The 20,871-nt window shown below is 49.0% G+C and overlaps 2 protein-coding genes across 6 annotated transcripts in view; one reads left to right on the forward strand and one right to left on the reverse strand.

Moving 5' to 3' along the window:
* SPATA46 (spermatogenesis associated 46) overlaps positions 1–1,576 on the reverse strand; it is a 3,359-nt gene extending 1,783 nt beyond the window's left edge. The window contains exon 1 of the mRNA XM_024751632.1: positions 908–1,576. Coding sequence (XP_024607400.1) covers positions 908–1,106 — 199 coding nt within the window. The 5' untranslated portion in view covers positions 1,107–1,576. The remainder of the gene's footprint in view (positions 1–907) is intronic.
* Positions 1–10,682, forward strand: part of LOC112403901 (carboxyl-terminal PDZ ligand of neuronal nitric oxide synthase protein-like) — a 301,211-nt gene extending 290,529 nt beyond the window's left edge. For 4 of the 5 annotated variants that reach the window (XM_024751627.1, XM_024751628.1, XM_024751630.1 and 1 more), the window contains 2 exons: positions 6,005–6,314; positions 7,134–10,682. In XM_024751627.1, the coding sequence (XP_024607395.1) occupies positions 6,005–6,314; positions 7,134–7,632 (809 nt within the window). In that variant the 3' untranslated portion in view covers positions 7,633–10,682. The remainder of the gene's footprint in view (positions 1–6,004; positions 6,315–7,133) is intronic. The other variant, XR_003004013.1, reaches the window with a different exon arrangement.
* The last annotated feature ends 10,189 nt before the right edge of the window (positions 10,683–20,871 follow it).

The raw sequence follows: 20,871 nt of genomic DNA on the forward strand, positions 1-20,871 counted from the left end.
GTGTGTGTGTGTGTGTGTGTGTTTTCACTCTGCATTGCAGCCTTTGGGTCCCTGGAGGGCCCAGAGGAGGGAGTCTGGTCGAGGACCGCGGAGCTATGTTACAAGATCCCTTTGAGGACGGGAAGCCCGTTTCTCCGATTAAAACGCCTCCCACCCACAGCCAGAGAGTGTTCAGGTGGACCCCGGCTGCCTGATGGTTGCTAATACTTGGATGAAGAAGCTGGCTTGCCTCAAATCGCAGAGCAGTAGCTGTGCTCAGTTTGGGAAACAGATGGATACAAATGTCCTGTGTATAGATAGGCAAATGGATGCTTAGGAGAACCACTTCACAGAAGAGCACTTCTCAGACTCTCATGTGCATGGGGATCACCTGGAGATCTTGTGAAAAATGCAGATTCTGATTCAGCGGGTCCGAGGTAGGGCCTGAGATTCTGCCTTTTTCTGACAAGCTCCCAGGTGATGGTGATGTCGCAGGTCCATGGACCATGCTTTGAATAGCAAGTCCTCAGCACGTTCAACTTTATTCCGGGATAGGCTCAGCAGTTGCCCCCTGCCTTAGGTTCCTTCTGATGGATTGATAAGTCTAGATCTTCTCCAGGTTGTCAAAACAGGGCTGAAACTAGTACATACTCCTTACTTAGACAAACTGTCACTTTGAGGGTTCATGCAGATTCAGAGGGGGAGAAAAGCCTGATAACAAATGTTTCCCCCATCCTTCCCTTGCAAGAAATGAATAAACAGCAGGGAACCACTTACCACGTAGGCAACATTTTGAAAAATTATTTTCTCCCCACGTGTGATTTGACTTTCTCACTAAATCGTGGTCCTGTAACATGATCTGGTAGAGTACTCAATTACAAGCTTCAGAAAACCACATTGTTGTGGCCCTAGTGGCACGAGAGTTTACCTGGCAAGCTGGTGGCACGTGAGGACGTGATATCAGGAAAAGTGCTCAGAGCAGAGGAAGCGATTCGAGGTCCAGAAATGCTGAGGAGTGAGAAGTTCTCCATATTCTGACTACTGAAGTGTATGGAGGTCACACACGCCTGCTTCCAGGGGGCTGGTCGGGTTGTCCAGACACTAAACATTCTGAGCTCAGCTGACATCACAGAAAGGCCACACGATTCTACTCGCCAGCAAGGTTATCCCTCTCAAAGATGGATGGGGTCTGTAGCAAGCAAGCTAAAAACATTTTAAAGATGTTTTTCACTTGTCATTCTTCCGTGGCCTGTCTTGACTGGGGATACCCAGAGAGAGGGAGGAATGTAGTAGAGACCTGATAGCGATGTTGTCTGTGCGCCCCCTCTGTTCTTTAGTGTCCCTTTTCCATGTCGTTGCTGTCACCACCCCCAGCTCTGGGATCCTCTGTCCTCTCTTAATGACCTCTTTGCTTTTTTCATCTGCCTAACCTCTGTCACCAGATGTTTTTGTTGTTTTGCCTTAGTTTGTTTTCTTGGTTTGGGGTATATTTTTTTACATTTCTCTTTGGAAATAATTTCAAACTTATAAAAAGCTGCAAAAATAAAATTTGAACAGAGAACATCCACGTAACCTGTATCTAGATTTTCCTATTGTTAACATTTTACTCCATTTGTCTTATCAATTCCCTCCGTCCCTCTCTGCCTCTATGTGTGTATACATTTTTTTTTCTGAGATATTTGAAGGTAAATTACAAACATAATATCCCTTTGTGCCTAAATACTTCAATATGTACGTCCTAAGAATAGGGACCAAATACTGTTTTAAATGGTGCTGTTTTTAGCAAATGACTAAACCATAAGTGGATGGCTTAGCACCGTTTTGCTCATTATAAGCAATTTGGTAGTAAGGCTATGCACTCAGAGTGGCGAGGTAGCCTCTTCTCTTTGCTTCCCTTCTGTCATGTAACAACCTGGCCAGCCTGCTAGCTAGAGGGTTGAAAGATGAGCTTGAAGGTGCCCCATTCTAGATCATCATGACTAGATGCATACAGGGCTTTAGATCTAAAGGTGGGTGTGTTTGTGCTGGGTGGGAAAGGCCTGGCCCAGCCCATAGTCAGCAGTGGGCTCCCCTGGCAGTGTGTGAAGCAAGTGTGAGCTAGCATGTGCCTGTGAGATTCCAGAGTTGTCTTCCTGCCCGTGTTTATTCACGGTACTTAAACATTTGCAGGACAGTGCGGAGAATGAGATCTCATGGACCTCCTTCATAGCCTGGTTTGGAACGTTAGAACGTGTTAGGATGTAACTTGACGCCACGTACCTTGGCAACTTTGAGGGTATTGGCAGTTTCTCTTGGCCGTCATGGTGTAGAGAAGGATCGTGGGTCTGGGAGTCAGTCTACGTGAGTTCTAACCCCTGCTCTGCCATCACCTCCCTGTGCGGTATTAGGCAGACCTCTCTGCCACCTGCTTTTCCCATCTTGTTAATTTAGACGGTTGGAGTGGATGAATGAACGTCTTTCCGGTCTAAAATCTAGGGATTCACACGTTGGAAACAAGACGGCAAAAAAATGAGTGACGCACACAGGATCCAGAAGACTTAGAATTTCATGTTGCCTTGGCCCATCGCATTCCTCCCACTGCCAGCTAGGAACTTCAGATATTCTTAATGTAAAGGGGCCTCAGAATATTGGGGGAAATACAGGAGGCTGCCTCAGCACCTGTTTGTAGAATTTTTAAAATACGGCTCTGTTTTGGTTTATTAAAAAGCATATGGGGGCTTCCCTGGTGGCACAGTGGTTGGGAGTCTGCCTGCCGATGCAGGGGACACGGGTTCATGCCCCGGTCCGGGAGGATCCCACATGCCGCGGAGCGGCTGGGCCCGTGAGCCATGGCCGCTGAGCCTGCGCGTCCGGAGCCTGTGCTCCGCAACGGGAGAGGCCACAACAGTGAGAGGCCCGCGTACCGCAAAAAAAAAAAAAAAAAAGCATATGGGAACCTGGTCATCCAGGTCTGTTACACTCCTCATAGCAGGACCCCTGTCTTGCATGCTATATCCTCTTGGTGGGCTGTTGCTGGTGACCCAGACGGGAGGTGACACTCCCATAGTGGTCGGTCACTACATAAAATGTGTCTCTCTCTCGTTTGTTTCCCGCCTGCTCTCCGAGCCCCTTTCTCGGACAGGTAAGATACTGTCTTTCTTTTGGATGACTTTGGCCCCAGATGCTCCCCTCTGCTTGGCTATGTGCATGCTGGGGGGTGCTGTTAGGAGGGCCACCTGGTTGGGATCCAGTCACCTTTCTTTCTGCCATCACCATTATTTTCTGAACCACCAAGCCTCCCGTCCTGACAGAGTGTGGGGTCATTAGTGCCTCCAGCAGGAAAGGGACTCACTGCACATCCCTCAGATGTAAAGATGAAGGGAGCCCCAGCCAGAGTCCTGCTTTGGAGAGAAGGGCAGTTTTTCCCGGCCTGACCTCAAGAGCCCCCGTGGACCGCTCCCGGAGGAGGGGGTTTTGAGTGTCTTTTGTAAATGGAAGAAGGCTTGGGGAACAGCTTCTCTACGATGTTAACCCATAATGCAGTCAGTTTTAAGTATTCATATCAAAAGTCTGCAATGAATTTATTAAATGCCTACTGTCATGCAAGACCCTATGCTGAGCATTATAGACAAAAAATGTCACTTAAGATGCTTCTTCCCATCAAGGGACTTATTTTATTATTAAAGACAAGATGTATTTACCAGAAGACTTAAGAGAATTATGAAGAGAGTATATGATGAGCTATCTTTAAATTACTTAAGAATTCAGTGTATACATCCTGAAGGGTAGAGAAACAAGAAGTACAGGAAATCTAAAACGGTGTTTAACCCAAAAGTTATTTATGTTTCTTAGAATGTGTTTCTTCAATAATTATAATCAAAGGGGCTCACAATTTACAAGTCACTTTGCCAGGTGTTTTTGGTACTTAACACTTTTAGAAGTGAATGTGTCTGCTCTGAAGACTCACATTAAACCAGTAAGGAAACAGCCACAGAACTATGTGAGCCCGAAAGTGGTGGGGATTGGCCCTCTTCCCTGGCATATATCTCTTGAACATTTGCTCTAGTTTCATGGTGGCCCCAATACTTTCTGGTTTGGGGGGAAATCATTAAATGCTTTAGTTTCCAAAGGCTTCTCTGCTAGTTTGCAGAGTTCACGATTAAAGAAAAATTAGAAGGATATGGGACATGATAGGTAAATTATGCAAAAGTGGATGACATGGCAAGATTTATACTCTCAGGAGAAGACTCAAGAGTTGATACCCCTGTCGTGGGATGGGCCGGGATCTCCTCCTAGTGTGGTGGGTCTACATCTGGAACCCAGCCAGCCTGAACCAGTCAGCTCTGTGTCCCGTGTCCCAGGGGTGCTCTAATCGGGTTCCCAGCATGTCCCCTGCAGTGGTGCTTTTCTTGCACGTGGGTTAGGGGCAGTTACAGAGGTGAAGACTGTGGGGTGCATCACAGGGGGAGATCTCCACTCCTCCCACAGCTTCCTCCTGCTGCCCGAAGACCCTTAGCATGTGGCTTATTGAAGTAGTTGGCTCAGAAGGGATATCTCTGCGTAAAACCACAATAAAGAGAAATGCTCCCCAGTGCCCAGGACTCAGCAGTGCAGGGCAGAGAATTGCTTTATGCAAAAGTTCAATGGAAGAAAACGTATACCCTAACCTCAGTTACTCTTAGGAAGGCTCGGCAGGAGTAGGCACTTCGCAGAGATATTGACAAGGAGCAGAGCCTATGCCCAAATCACTCTCCTCCTCTGAGACCGACAAAATATCTGGAGTAGCTGGTAAGGACAGCAACCTCAAGCCTGCTTCCAAGGCCCCAGGGTGGGTCTGGCTGCGCTGAGGCCTGAGCTGGATTTCCTGGTGGGGAGAGGCTACCTCTGTGCAGGTGTGTGGACAGCGTGGCTTAGAGCCCTGAGCTCTAGCCATTCCAACTACAGACCTCGGAGCTACTGTGGTCTCGGTCTCCACGATTCTCTATCTGCAAATGGGTTTGGCATTTCAGGATATTTACTGAGCACCTACTGTGTGCCACACCCAGGCTAGCTGTTAAAGACACAAAGATGAGTGAAACGTGGCTTCTGCCCTGCAAGTGTTTACAACCCAGGGGGTCTCCTCCCAGCCCTTTGAGTTAATCTTTCCAGCTGAACAGAGATCCCCGAGAGGCAGACTGTGCACGAGGCATATTTAGGCATTTATTCCATTGCGAGGCAGGAGAAGTAGTGGCAAGAGCCCTGAGCTTTAGGTGAGAGAACCTGGGTTCAGTTCCCACCATGCCAGTAATTGGGCTGTGACCTCGGGCCCAGCAGTTCATTACTCTGAGCCCCGTCTTCTTCCTCTGTAAAGAGAAATCTTAGCATGCCCCACCGTACTAGCTTGTGAGGATTAAGTGAGCTGGCGTTTGTCAGCTTCCTCCTGCTTCCTTGGCACCAAGTGCTCTGTCCACTTGGCGTGAACTGGTTCTGGAGCACCACTTAGCATCTCTCTGCATGCAGCTGTCCCATTCTCCCAAGTTCCACCCCCAAGAGAAGTGAGCATTTTTCATGGAGAAAACGTGCTACACATGTGGCTTTTTAGCAGGGGGCTTCCAACTCCAAGCCTCATACTTGCCATCCCTCCACCAGCTTCTACCCCAGCGCCTGAGTCAGAGAGATCCACATGTGCTCACGGCAGTGTAAAAATGTCACATCTCATTGCTTCATCCTTGTTTGTCTTTACTTCAAAGGGCCTGGTGACCCCAAGGTAAGGGGTTAAGCCATGAGTCAAGGAGGCATGTTTAAAGGGGTAAGTTAGCTTTTTTGTGGCTAGAGTTCATCACTGATTAACCCGGGTGAGGCAAAACTAGAATTTCTGGTCCCACATCCCATCAGAACAACTGGATCGGAAGGTTCAAGAGTGTCTTTGCTGCCTCCCTCTTGACTATTTCCAAAGCCTCATGAAGTTACAAGTTGTGGGTGTGGTATAAGGAGAAGATCAAAAGTGATGGGGTCGAGGGCCCCCCTCCCCTCCCCTCACCGGCTTTCTGTCTTTCCCTCTTTGTAGTCGACCACAGCATGTTTGAGAACTTGAACACGGCCCTCACTCCAAAGCTCCAGCCAAGCCGCTCCTTCCCCCACGTGTCCAGGCCTGCGGCCCCCAGCTCTGCCGCCCTGGGATCTGTGGAGCCTGGAGGGCCTGGACTCTGGGTGGGCAGCAGCCAGCACCTCAAGAACCTGGGCAAAGCCATGGGGGCCAAAGTCAACGACTTCCTGCGGAGAAAAGAGCCCTCGAGCCTGGGCAGCGTGGGCACGATGGAGGTCAACAAGACTGCAGGGGCCCAGCTGGCCGGCGGGGCTGACGTGGATGACGGAAGGTGAGTGCATCTCTCCCTCCCGCCCTGACATCCTTACGGGTCTGGACCCACTGGAAGAGGCCTGCGACAAACTAGTGTCTAGAGGGGAGAATGGCCTTGGGGTAGGGACGGAGGTTGTCACATAAAGAACAGCTGAAGGATCGGGCCATGTTTGTGGGAGCCGGCTTCAACGCTCCCACCATGGCTGAAGTTTACGGCGTGCCCATCATGTCCTAGCACCGTGCTATGCTTCAGCTGCATTATTTTACCTAACCCTGAAACAGCCTTCTGAGATGAAGTATATTATTTCCATTTTGCAGGTAAAGCAGGTTCAGAGAGGTAACGTGAGGAGCTTAAGGTTACAAAGTTAGTAATTGGCAGAGCTGGATTCAAACCCAGGTATTGCCAGAAGCTCCCCGGGGGGATTCTGACACCCAGCCACACCTGAGAAGTGCTGCCCTGACTGTTGGTAGTGGAGAAGCCGGCGTCTGGCAGAACCCACTGGTCAGGGGAGAGGGGAGCCTGCTTTGGCAGCCCTCCCGTGTCCAGCCTCGTTTTAGACACCTACACTCCCCAAGTGGTGCTGCACTTTTCCGGGCTATTGTGTAGGTTCTGACGGGACGCGGTTCACCAGTGGTCCCAGTGTTAACACTTCGTGCTGTTGCGAACACCGAGTGAGGATGTGACAGGCCCAAAGCCACTTGTGCTCAGACTGCCGAGACTCGCACGCTAAACCAAGAACGAGGGCCCAGAGCGAAAAGCACTTCCCGGGTGGGTGAGTAGAAAGTGCAGCATGGTGTCTCGCCAGCCTCATGACAGCTTATGTCACCAACCTTATAGGTCATCCCTGCAAGAAGCATTCCCTCGGCTGGATCCCCCGCCTCCTACCACCAGGAAGCGAACCCCTCGGGCCCTGAAGACCACCCAGGACATGCTGATTTCATCGCAGCCAGTCCTAAGCAGTCTGGAGTATGGGACAGAGCTGTCACCTGGGCAGCCCCAGGACTCCCCTCCCACTGCCCAGCCCAGCCCAGCAGATGTTTCACAGCCAGAGGCCATCATGGAAATGGTGGACAGGGGCGAGGCTCTGCCCAATGGAGAGGTTTCCCTGTCGGTACCTGACCTAATCCACAAGGACAACCAGGACGAACCGAAGCTGAAGGTGACTGAGTGCCGAAGGGCCTCCTCCCCTGGCCTCATCGAGAGAAATGGCCTCAAACTCAGCCTGAGCCCCGTCAGCCTGGCTGAGCGTCTGGAGGACAGCAGCCCGCCTCCTCGGGCACGGACCTCCAGCCTTGACATGGAGGGCCCTCACCCAGACCTGCTGTCCTTTGAGTAGAGCTTCTTCTGCTCCTGCTGAGACCCCCTCCCCTCTGCTCGCTTCTCCACTGTGCACCCTGGCCCTTGCCCCAGCTCCACCCTGCTGTTTGTCCTGCTTGCACAAGGCTCGGCAGAGCCAGTTCTTCCACACGGGCTGCTGCAGGCCCATAAGTCCACGTGTAGTCCTAGTTCAAGAGTCCGTCTGTGGAATGGCAAAAGGACTCGGGTGCCATGCCCGCTCCTTGGCGTGCTGGCTGCAGCCCTTGGATACTAGGGCGCCTCTGCTCCGAGTTGCCCTGACTTCCCACCGACCTGCAAGGCCAGCAGTCCAGGATGAAGGGTATTCTCTCTGCCTGGCTCCCACATGCTGCCTGCTCTTCTCCCTCCCATGCCCTCCTGGTTCCTTCCTTCTCCTCCCTGGGGGCCAGAGGCCTCCTGCCTCCAGGGGAATCGGGCTGGTTGAGGGATGATGGGTTTGGCTCGATGACGGGCCCAGGCCCAGAAAGCCGCATACCCTGAGCACAGCACAGCCACAGCTCCTCCTGACCCCAAGACAGCACAGGCCCTTGAGTTGTTACCTCGCCTCTGCCCGTGTGGATGCAAGCCGGGGGCAGTGCTTACCGGACCTGAGACCTCGGGCAGCCTTGTCGACACCCCGGGTTCACAGGGTGTGTCTCGTCTAGCCTGAGGCAGGGCACGGAGCCAGCCACCGAGAGCGCCTGCCCAGCGTGGGAGTGTGGAGAGGCACTGGGCAAGATGATGCAGTCAGCTACGCTCGGGCTCCCTGCACAGAAGAAGAGACCCGGGCTTCCCTCGCTGTGCGTGAAGACAGGGCTAGGCAGGCCCTGGCAGAAGCAGCAGAGCAAGTTCTGATTTTGTTTGGCGGGGAGGGCCCAGGAACCTGGCGTCCAGGGAGCTGGTCCCGAGAGAACCCAGAGCAGTAGTGGGGAAGGCAGTGAAAACGGGATGGGGAAAGAGTAGTCGTAAGGGCTCAGAGCAGCTTTTCGGGGTTTCCACAGCGTGATGTGATGTAGTTCTAGGGTCTAGGCGTGGTAAGTGCAGGAAGCCAGGTGAGAAGTGTGAGAGGTTGGAATGTGGTAGGAACCGTGGAGCAGGCCACGCTTAAGTAGGAGGCGCTCCGCTCTTGTACAGAAGGTGCTGTCTACCTGCCTGCCTCTGGGGTCTCTGTGAAGGACTGACGGTTCACACAGCCCCACTGGTTCTGCCCTCCTGGGTTAACCCACGTCTGTGTTCCTGTCTCCCACCAGGGGTCCTGTCATGCTGTTTTCCTGTGGCCAAGAGACCCTGTCGGGGGGTGATCCCAACCCCGGGGGCCTTTGCAGCAAGAAGAGAACATGCCTTTTTTTGAGCAAGGTGGCTGGGTCCCGGGGAGAAGGCTGGGAGTGGCACATCTGGCCAGAGTGGGCTGTTCAGTTCTCCTTCTGTGACTCCTGCCGCCTCCCCTCTTCTATTCTTTGTTCGGCTTCCCACTCTGGGTGCCCCAGAGCTCACTGGCCACTTTATCTCATCACCCAGTTCCTGCTCCCCAGGAACCACCCCTGCCTTATAAAATGTCCAAGCTAACTCCTGTAGACCCTGCCTTATAAAATGTCCAAGCTAACTCCTGTAGACCCGGGAGCCTCGGGGGACCACCGGGATGCAGGTGCCCTTCCCGCCTCCTTGCTTCTGCAGCCGGGGGCCTTGCCATAGCTTTCCCGCTACCCTGCTTCCTCAGAGTGAAGCTTTGTCTCATCTTCCTCAGGAGCGTCCAGGCACGCCGGGCACCTCGCAGGCCGTGGTGAAGCGAGGAGGGCTGTTACTGAATTGAGTCGATCCCGACTTACTCCAGGAATATCACAAAGATGTTGATATCTGACCCTGATGCTCAGAAGTTCTCAGGACTAGCATTTGGGGGCCCGTGAGTTTTCCCACAATGGCTTGGGGTTCTGCACAAAACACAGAGCTGGGGGCAGAGAACTAAACCCACGTGCTGGCAGCTAGCCCACTTTCATCTGTGCTTCCATCCCAGAAGCTCGGTTTGCTTCTCTGATGGGAAACTTACCAGGTTCCTGCACTCTGGGGCTGCTCCTCTCCCAGAGACCAGGGTGGCTCTGGCCGGGTGTTATCGTAGCCGTAGGTGCAGAGGTGGCAGGCCCGGGCTGGCTTAAGCACCCTGCTCTCCGCTCCACACCCAGCCGCTGCTGAGGTCCTGGCCCTCAGACCCAGGGTTAGCCCAGGGATCCTATCAGGCCGTCCCAGGACCGTGGCCAGGGTGGTCCCAGTGTTCCTTGGACTCGTGTCTAGTACCAAACAAGGAGCTATGGGACCCTGCTTCAATGTCTGGGTGGCCTCTCTGTGATCTCCATCTCAGCCATCCTTCTACAGGAGGGGTGATGCCGCTACCGGGGTGGAGGAGCTCTCTGAGGCTAAATTCAGGTCCTAGATGTGACAGAGAGTGCCTGGCGCTAGGGCTAAGTGTAGCCCAGAGGCCAGTAGGAACAGCGACTTCTATCCTGCTGAGGGCCCCGGCTCAGACCAGCTCTCTCTGCAAAGCCCCACTTGACTTCCCGTGTCCGTGTCAACAGCCTGACCTGCCCATGACTGCGGCATGGCAGTCACCCCCCGACACGCCCCTCATGGTGAATCCAGCTTCTCTGGAAGCTTGGCCCAGTCTGCTCGAGGACAGGGTACTGAGGAGAAATGAAGGGCCTGTCTTCTGTGTCCACAGAAGGAAGCTGGGGCCACAGAGTTTTTTTCTCTCCCTGTTACCCACTGTCCTGTATTCCCATATTCAGCAATAGTTTTACCCTGATAGATGCAAGGTGAGCTTCCAGAACTTGGCAGGAAGGTGGCATATTCCCCTGCATGGAGAGAAATGTATCTGTGTTAACGAATGTGGGTGATATGAAGACATTCGTGTAGTCCATCAACTTTTAAAGAACAAAGAGGTTGGCCCCAGTTTGGGGAAAGAAGAATATTACAGAGCTATTCCAAGTGTTTTCTAGAGATTTTATATTTATATTTTTAGTAATCTTCTGGTAGAAGGAAACTACACAATAAAATGATTTGGTTTGGTTTTGCTGGTTTGGTTTTTTGCTCCTGACTGATGCAGAGTGGTTGGTTTTTCTGAAGGCTGCCTTATTGAGCGGAGAGCATTGGCCTTTTGCTTTGTGAGCCTGGAAGAGTGAGACGTGAGGATGATGGGCACTGATGACAGATCTCCAGCACGAGACCTTGGGAGGAAATGATCTCTCGGGATGTGCCCTCATACGTTCCTCTAACTGGCTGGCTGCTGTGGAAGTGTCCCTCTTCCAACCAGACCTACGTCTGGTTCAGGGCATCAACATCACGTGCAAAGGTGCAACCTTCCCCCTCAGAAGGGAGCAGGGAGGAAATGCGAGTGACCACCAGAGTGTCCACCTGGGGTCCATAGCCCTCTCCCATCAAGGAGGGGACAGAGCTAGGAGTGCACACGGGCACTCTTCAGAGAGGGATCAGAGCTGCCATCAGATTCGGAGTCATTAGCAATGTTGGGAAAAAACCCGAAGCTGCTGACGTAGGCACTTACCCCAGACTGGGGCAACCCAGATGCTCCTTACTGAGACAGCGTGGCTTGGAGCAGCGCTGGCCTGAAGCCCCTTTAACCCCCTTGCTGCCCCTGGCTGGTGTCAGACCGGGAGACCCAGAGGACTCCCAGCTGAGAGTTGGCCAGACCTTTAACCTCCTTAAAAGGGACAAAGTAAAGAAGAGACAGGAAGGGGAAGGAAAAGAAGCCATACACATTTCTAAAGGGGGAAGGATGGGACCTTTCTGCCCAGCCCTGTCATTCGCCCCCATGATGTGCCAGGGGTCCCTCCCTGGGGGCGCATCAGAAATGTCTCAGGCATGAGGCTGTCTCCAGCCTTTTCTGCACTGAATCGCACTCCTGCACTTCCTTTCTCAGAGGATGAGCACAAAGACCACGGGCACTCACACTGCTCACTCACTCTGGAGTGGGGAGCGGCGTATTGCTCTAGGAAAGCAGGAGTAACACAAAACCCAGTCCAGCATATTCCATGCCTGGGAAAAGGCATTGAAAGTACTTACAGTAGCAACTTCTTCCTTTAAGCGTAAGTCCAGTGACTATTCTTGGGGCGACCTCTCCCGTTGGATTGGCTTCAGGATCAACGTCTGCAGTCATTCAGGTGTGAAATGGGCCTTTCGTATGCTTTTCTTTCCCACTATTATGCAAAGGAGTTATTTTTGGCTGAGATCAAATATGAAAAACTATAATGCAAAAATTAAAAACTTCTGAGGAAATTTTTAAGTGTGAAAAAGGATGTGAATATGTCACATTTTTTAATGCTGTGCTCTGAGCCTTTGGTCTAGAAGCTGGGATAGAAAGAGGCATGTATTCAGACAACATATCCAAGCCTGTCTGTGAGCTGAGTGCTGTCTGGGGCACAGTGGTATCACTGGTGAAGAGACACCTGGTTCTGTCTCTCACTAACCACGATGGGTGAGCACACCACGGAACCTGCCTTCCTGTTATGCTAACAGGCTATGTTAGCGTAGCCTGTTATGCAGTGAAGTACCAAATTGGGGGGGTGGGGGTGGGTGAGTAATTTCAACTAAGTGTTTTTCAAACTCTGAGCGTAATCTACCTATAGTGGTTGCTGAAGGAAACGAACAAATCAGAGGTCATCAGGAAGCCCACTTCATTCCTAAAGTCTGTGTCTGTGCTGGTGAGGAACCCCAGCTGGGATTCAGAATTTATGGAATTAGCTAGCTAGTCTGGGACTGCACCTCAGATACTGCTCCAGGCTCAGAGAATTCCTTCCTGGTCAGTTTGCTCTCGGACATCTTCCGAATCCCTTTGAAGTCTGCGAATCCTGGGAGTATTCTAGAACCGTCTGTGCTTCAACTCCCTGTCCCCTCTCTACCCACATCTCCACCACCGCTGGGCTCCCCAGATCAGCCTGCCAGCTGCTGGTTACGCCTCCTTGCCTTTGAGACTTTGGCCCTCAGGGTCCCCTGGGCTTCATTCAGCATTGCCCCTGCCAGCCAACCGCTGGGTTTGAGGTGCCCGATCTGGAGCCCCCACTGTGGCTCCCCTCTGAGCGGGAACAAGTAATTAAGTCCACACAAAGAAATGCAGCCCTCCTAGATGAAGCCCCACCTAACCCCGAACAGCTTGCAGACAACATTCAGTGTCTTTCCTCTCTCCCAAGGAAATCCACTCTGGAAACCTTCATTTCAGTTGTCCAGTGAAAGCATCTTCAAGGACTTTGCCCCTCCAGGGTGCCCTCCTCCCTGCTGCTGTTTGCACCGGGTCGCACGATGAAAGCCCGGAGTCCCCTCCATGACTTACTACTAATGAGAAAATTCCTCCACGTTCGTATCTAGGGCCCGACCCGTGGAGACACAAATCCTCTTTGTGTCCAGCTTATCTCCAGCTGCTGCCATGATAAATAGTCCAGCTCGAGGGAGCCCAGGGAAGCTCTACCCCACGGAACGAATCACTTGGTTACTGACCAGACAGGGAAGCCAGCTTGAGGAAATATTTAAGGACAAACTCAGACACCAGGCTACTTTCTCCCTCGTGGGAGGTGCCTGAGGAATCTGTCCTTTTCGGAGCAGGAAACGCTGCCAGTTTCTCTCTCTTGGAAAAGACAACAAAAAAAAAGGAAAAAGAAGAAAATCCCCCAAAGCAAAAGGCAGTCACCCAACGAACCGCAACTTCTGTTTTGCGTTTTACTGTTTAACAAGTCAGCGGTTTCCAGTGCCATCTGCTTGGCCACCTTCTTCCTTAGAGCACCAGGTCCCCAACCTTCTTGGCACCAGGGACTGGGTTCGTGGAAGACAATTTTTCCACGGACCGGCGGCGGGTGGGGGATGGTTTGGGGATGATTCAAGCGCATCACGCATGTTTTCTCTTGTCCACCATCCTATGTGCGGTTGGATTTACTCCTCACCATGTCTTCTCACGAGACTTCAGGAATAAATGGCCAGAAATAAATAAGACTTGCTGGTAGTAGTAATGGTCCAGGTATATTAGATTTTTAGACTGAGGCGCTTGATAGAAATTTATTAGAAAAATAGGTGCGGGTCAACGATTGTCTAATTGTTTTTAATCTATTTCCTTCTAACACATTCCTCCTATTCAGTGGTTTTTAAACAGCCATGCAGTTTTCGTCTAGACTAGCCTGATTTTGATATTCCATTTATCCCAACTGAAGCCTGGCTAAACGGACTGAAGGTTTAAAAGGCCCACATTACCTTTTTACTCTTTCTCTGCTAGAGAAATTTCATCTCTGCTCTGCTTAACAAATCAGTGTTTAAGCAGTTTTTAGTGGTTTGGGGTTTTTGTTTCTGTGCGTGTGCTGGTTTTTTTTTGTTTCTTTGTTTTTGGTCTTCTGTAGCATTCAGACTAATGAAGTAAACACTGTCAAGTGACTTTCTTTTGGCCAAGAGAAAAAAAGTGCCCTTTATTTCTATTATTATTACATTGTAGTATATAATGAAATAATTCTACAACTCACCATAATGCAGAATCAGTGGGAGCCCTGAGCTTGTTTTCACCTGCCACTCACTGATAGGGTTTTGATAGGAGTCTGCAAGCAATTGATTTATTAGGGTCTCTGTGCAGTCAAACCTCTCTGCTAATGATAATCTGTATTTGCAGCCACTCCCCGGTGCTAGCATCACCGCCTCAGCTCCACCTCAGATCATCAGGCATTAGATTCTCATAGGGAGTGCACAACCTAGATCGCTCACATATGCAGTTCACAGTAGGGTTTGCGCTCCTCTGAGAATCTAATGCCACGGCTGATCTGACAGGAGGCAGAGCTCAGGCAGTAATGCGAGCCATGGGGAGCGGCTGTAAATACAGATGAAGCTTTGCTCGCTCACCCGCCACTCACCTCCTGCTCTGTGGCCCAGTTCCTAACAGACCAAGGACTGGTACCAAGCTGTGGCCCGGGGGTTGGGGACCTCTGCCTTAGAGCACCCTCCGTGTTTGCCGCCAGTAGCATCTCTACACTCCTGTTTATTACAAAACTCCCACCGGTTTGGTCTGGTGTGTAAGCACAGCCAAGTGTCCAGCCTGCTTCGTGGGCTAACTCATGGCAACTTACAGCATCTCCCTATGGCTACCATGGGGTGGTTCTGGTTAGTCCAGGCCACTATGGCAGCAAAGGGGCAGCCTGGCCTTTGAGATAGAGGGACTGGAACTCCATCAGCCCTGCAGCTTCAGCCAGTGGATGCGCTCCCTCTGCATGGACCCAGCTCCTGGACAGGAAAACCCAGAACAAGCTTGTACTACCTTCCGGTCAGTCTCTGGGTATCTGGTAAGTTGTGTTTGTCAACCTTCCTTGCTCAATTTAAATCCTGGGTCCTCTGTGTCAAGAACTGTCAGAAAGTCTTTGCAGCAGACCTGGTAAATTCCCTGTAGGCTGGGCCAAGGTGTGACATTTCTAGGAACTGAGTCTTCTGCAGAGGTTGCAAAGGCCTTGTGGAAGGTGATCCCACGTGTAATAAAGCTGAAGGAGGAGGCTGTGCCCATGGTCAGCAGCCCTGCCCATGCCTCTCCCCATGTCCCACTCATTCATCAATCAGCAGTTATGTAGGTAGTATAGATTGTCACGAGGCTGGGGACTCTTCTGGGAAGCGCGTGGGGGAGGGGGAGCCGGGCTGTCTGTGCTCAGGACCGTCCACAGTCCTGCCCAGCGGACCTTGCCAGCTTCATCTGCTACCACTGCCTCTATGTCCCAGTACCCCACCACCCCAAATTGCTTAGAATTACCTCCACATCTTTGTTCAAGAATGTCCATCGGCCCCATCACCCCCCAACTTCCTTCTTTTTCCTGTGACTCTTCCAGGCTATCCTAGTTCATCCTTCAGATTTCAGCTCAGGCATCCCTTCCTCTGGGGTCCCTGCTCAGATACCACCCCCAGCCCATCCCCTGCGCCTAGGTAGCACCCTGTGCGTTCCTCCGTGCTGGCACATGCCATGTGACATAGGAATTATCAAGAGCTGCCTCCTGTTGTCTCTCCCACAAGTCTCTGAGCTCCTGAAAGGCGGGGGCCTTGTCCTCTTCATCTCTGACTCCTCGGTCCCAGGCACAGCACCTGGCACATCGCTTGTTAAGGATGTGCTTTGAGCCGAACTAAACTCACAGAACGTGTCATCTGATTTGGGAGCTTTTATATACGTGTACACACACAATCTAGTGCCAAGTGAACCCCACCCCTTTCAGCCTCCTTCCTCAGGGCCTTCACCCACAGGCAATCTCTGTACCTGATCACCCACTGCAGAGAAGGATTGAGAAAGGCCATTTTCAAAGTGGAAAATGATGAATGGGCCAGTGTGTAGCTCATTTCTCTCCAGACAGAGCCTTCATTAATTCTGCCTCCCGGACGAGTGACACCTTGCCATGGAGCCGGCAGAAGCAGGCACTTGTAAGAAGGGTCGCACTCCAGTGCCAGGCACCTGCCCACCTCTGGTTGCTGCTCCTCCAGCTTCGCTCAGGTCCAGTTCTTAATATCCGTACTTTACTATTTTGGGCTTTGCTATTCATTGATGCTTTATTATATTTCCAAAGCTCCTATACATTCCAGGAATTGTGCTAATCAATTTACATTCATTATCTCATTTGTTTTTCTCAATAGCCCTGCAAGAGAAGTCCTATTACGCCCGTTCTTTAGATACAGACAAAACCTTACTGCATTCAGATAATTCACACACATGCTGTCATTAATCCTTGTATCTTGTGAGGTAGTTATTTCAGCCCCGTTTTATAGATGGGTAAACTGAGATTGAGGTAATGACTAAGCAGATTTGCCTGAGTCTTACAACTCATAAAAAGCAGAGCTAGATGTGTAGGCCTAGGTTTCTAGACCCGAGGAGCAGACAGCTTCCCCACCACCACATGGTTCTTCTCTGTTTCCATCACACCAGTCTGATAAAAATTTCCCGGAGATGTTCGTGGCCCAGAAACATCTTGTTGAATTGGACCATCTCCAGGGGTGAATGCAATTTCATTAAGCACTGAATATTCATGTGGGATGGGAATTTAGAGACCCATTCACCAATCCCTCATTTTACAGAAGAGGAAAGAGCAAAGGCTATAGTTTTTCAGTGTTAACCTGTGCTGGCATGGTTTCTGATTCCTCACAATAACTGTGTGGTAAGAATCATTAACCCCATTTTCTAGACGAGGCTGGCCAGAGGCTTAGGGAGTTTCAGCAACTTGCCCAAAGTTACTCTACCAGTAAGTGACAGAGCTGACTCTGGTGCCTCTTGAAAACATCCATTCTGAGTGGTTTTGGTGTAAATCTGCTCTATGAATTGCAAGAATTTCAGCCCCAGCAGGAGTGGCAGAAGTATTTCTATTGCATCTCAAACTGCAAACTCAGGGAAGGCTGGCTCATACACTAATCTTGCTATTGACACTGGAGATTAAGCATTCAAATGATAGATGAGTATTAGTGAGAGGAATGTTTCCGTTTTTGTAGCTACCATAGTTCCTCAGCAGCGTTAAACAAACAAACAAAAAACCCTCAGCTCAGTACCTGTTTTCTTGGTGGTTGTCTGACCTCTTGTGGCTGACTTTAGGCATTACAGTTTCTGGCAGCTAATTTCTGCCAAGAGGCAGCTTTTAGTGATGAAAATAACGTACATTCATGAGATAAGTACTACCTCCTTTGGAAAGGCTTGTAATTTTCCTAAGATCATTCAACAAATAATATGGGAAAGGAGAAATAAAACAGATGATACTTCTTTACTAGGAATTCCAGTAGGAGAGAGAAAACAGAAGGGGAGGAAATCTTTGAAAAAAATGAGAATTCTCCAAAAGTACAGAAAGATTGAAATCTTAAGAATAAAATGACATATAGACCTTCAAACAGGATAGAGGAGGAAAAACTCAGACACATTTACAGGGAAATTTAAGATCATAAAGACAAACCACCTTTCACTTCTTACCTGTCAAAAAAAAAAAAAACAAAAACAAAACAAAAAAACCCACCATCTTTAAAGTTTCCAGAAAAAGAAGATTGGCTATAAAGGAGAATCAGATTGACATCAGACATCTCAATAAGAATTCTAGATACAAAATAATAATGGCTTAAGATTTGATACTGTTGAAAGAAAAAAAAACACTAAACCTATATTTTATATTCAGTTAAACTATCATTTGAATGAGTGTAAAATAATATTATGAAGCATATAAGACAGCAAAAGGTTACTTCTCAAAGACCATCTTTGAAAATATTCTTGGAGGAAATATTGCAGTAAGAAAAGAAGTGAACTCAGAAGAGTTCTATGTGTTTGTAAATATGTAGGAAGTAAGAATGAGTAATTGATTCACTAAAGCTTACTGTTATTTAAATGGTAAAGGACCCAAAAGGAGTAGATAATAGTAATTCAAATTTTAGATCAGAAAATGAGGTGGGATTAATTATGGTGACAAAAGGGAAATGAGAGTATGCTTAATTATAACAACGTATTTTAAGGTTTTAGGTAGGGAAAAACAAAAATACAGGTTTTAATAGGCTGTGGATAACCACCATAATTTTTTTTTTTTAATAGAGGTTTCAAATCAGCAGGGGGAAATCCAATGGAAAGCAGAAGAGGAGAAAAAAAAAAAAGAAACAAAATGTATAGTAAATGGAAAGAATGGAATAAGATTTCTATCTTTGCTCAGGCTTCTGTAACAAAATACCATAGAATGGGTGGGTTAAACAACAGACATTTTACTCGACTTTCTCGCAGGGAAGTCCAAGGTCAAGGTGCCAGCACCTGTGTCTGGTGAGGATACTTCCTGGGGTGCAGACAGCCACCTTCTTGCTGTGTTCTCACAAGGCCTTTCCTTGCGCTTTTAGGTGGAGAGAGAGCTCTGGTGTCTCTTCCTCTTCTTATAAGGGGCCTGAACCTATTATGAGGGCACCACCTTATCTAATCCCAATTACTTCCCAATGGCACCACCTCCAAATACTATCATGTCAGGGGTCAGAGCTTCAACATATGGTTTTCAGAGGGACAAAAACATCTGGCCCATAACAATGGCAGAAATAAATTCAAATAGAACAAATTATAATAAATATAAGTGTATTGAACTCACCAAACAAAACAAGGAAAACTTAAGTTGGAAAAAAAAATAGATTCAGCAATACTTTGTCTACAGAAGACAGGGTTAAAACAAAAGATATGAAAAAACTTAAAAACAAAGGGATGGAAAATTATATAATTAAAAGTATGGATGAAAAAGTCTGGATAGATTTTTTGCCTCGATTGGTTCAAGATGGCGGAGAAGAAGGGTGTGCACTCACTCCCTCTTGTGAGAGCACTGGAATCACAACGAACTGCTGACCAGTCATCAACAGGAAGACACTGGAGCTCATCAGAAAAGATACCCCACATCCAAAGACAAAGGAGACGCTGCAATGACGGTAAGAGGGGCACAATCGCAATAAAAGCAAATCCCATAACCACTGGGTGGGTGACTCACAAACTGTAGAACAGTTATACCACAGAAGTCCACCTACTGGAGTGAAGGTTCTGAGCCCCATATCAGGCTACCCCACCTGAGGATCCAGCAATGGGAGGAGGAATCCCCAGAGAATCAAACTTTGAAAGCTAGTGAGATTTGATTGCAGGACTTCGACAGAACTGGGGGAAACAGAGACCCCATTCTTGGAGGGAACACACAAAGTAGTGTGTGCATGAGGACACAGCGGGAAGCAGCAGTGACCCAATGGGAGACTGAACCAGACTTACCTGCTAGTGGTGGAGGGTCTCCTGCAGAGGTGGGGGGTGACTGTGGCTCACCATGAGGACAAGGACACTGGCAGCAGAAGCTCTGGAAAGTACTCCTTGGCATGAGCCCTCCTGGTGTCTGCCATTAGCCCCACCATAGAGCCTGTCGCCTCCAGTGCTGAGTTGCCTCAGGCCAAACAACCGACAGGGAGGGAAATCGCCCCACCCATCAGCTGACAAGTGGATTAAAGTTTTACTGAGCTCTTCCCACCAGAGCAACACCCAGTTCTACCAACCACCAGTCCCTCCTATGAGGAAGCTTGCACAGGCCTCTTAGCCTCATCCACCAGAGGGCAGATAGCAGAAACAAGAAAAACTACAATCCTGCAGCCTGTGGAAAGAAAACCACATTCACAGAAAGACAGACAAAATTAAGAGGCAGAAAACTATGTACCAGATGAAGGAACAAGATAAAACCACAGAAAAACAACTAAATGAAGTGGAGATAGACAACCTTCCAGAAAAAGAATTCAGAATAATGATAGTGAAGATGATCTAGGACCTCGGAAAAAGAATGGAGGCAAGGATTGAGAAGATGCAAGAAATGTTTAACAAAGACCTACAAGAATTAAAGAACAAACACCTAGAAAAATTAAAGAACAAACAAACAGAGATGAACAATACAATAACTGAAATGAAAAATACACTAGAAGGAATCAATAGCAGCATAACTGAGGAAGAAGAACGGATAAGTGACCTGGAAGACAGAATGATGGAATTCACTGCTGTGGAAGAGAATAAAGAAAAAAGAAAGAAAAGAAATGAAGATAGCCTAAGAGACCTCTGGTACAATATTAAACACACCAACATTCACATTATAGGGGTCCCAGAAAGAGAAGAGAGAGAGAAAGGACCCGAGAAAATATCTGAAGAGATTATAGTTGAAAATTTCCCTAACATGGTAAAGGAGGTAGCCACCCAAGTCCAGGAACCACAAGAGTCCCAGACAGAATAAACCCAAGGAGAAACATGCCAAGACACATAGTAATCAAATCGACAAAAATTAAAGACAAAGAAAAATTATGAAAAGCAACAAGAGAAAAATGACAAATAACATACAAGGGAACTCCCATAAGGTTAACAGATGATTTCAGTGGTAAAGGAGGTAGCCACCCAAGTCCAGGAACCGCAAGAGTCCCAGACAGAATAAACCCAAGGAGAAACATGCCAAGACACATAGTAATCAAATCGACAAAAATTAAAGACAAAGAAAAATTATGAAAAGCAACAAGAGAAAAATGACAAATAACATACAAGGGAACTCCCATAAGGTTAACAGATGATTTCTCATCAGAAACTCTCCAAGCCAGAAAGGAGTGGCACAATATATTTAAAGCGATGACAGGGAAGAACCTACAACCAAGATTACTCTACCCGGCAAGGATCTCATTCAGATTCAACGGAGAAATCAAAAGCTCTACAGATAAGCAAAAGCTAAGAGAATTCAGCACCACCAAACTG

This window comes from Neophocaena asiaeorientalis, unplaced genomic scaffold (genome assembly GCF_003031525.2).
Source record: "Neophocaena asiaeorientalis asiaeorientalis breed wild unplaced genomic scaffold, Neophocaena_asiaeorientalis_V1.1 scaffold156, whole genome shotgun sequence".
NCBI classification, from domain to species: Eukaryota; Metazoa; Chordata; class Mammalia; order Artiodactyla; family Phocoenidae; genus Neophocaena; species Neophocaena asiaeorientalis.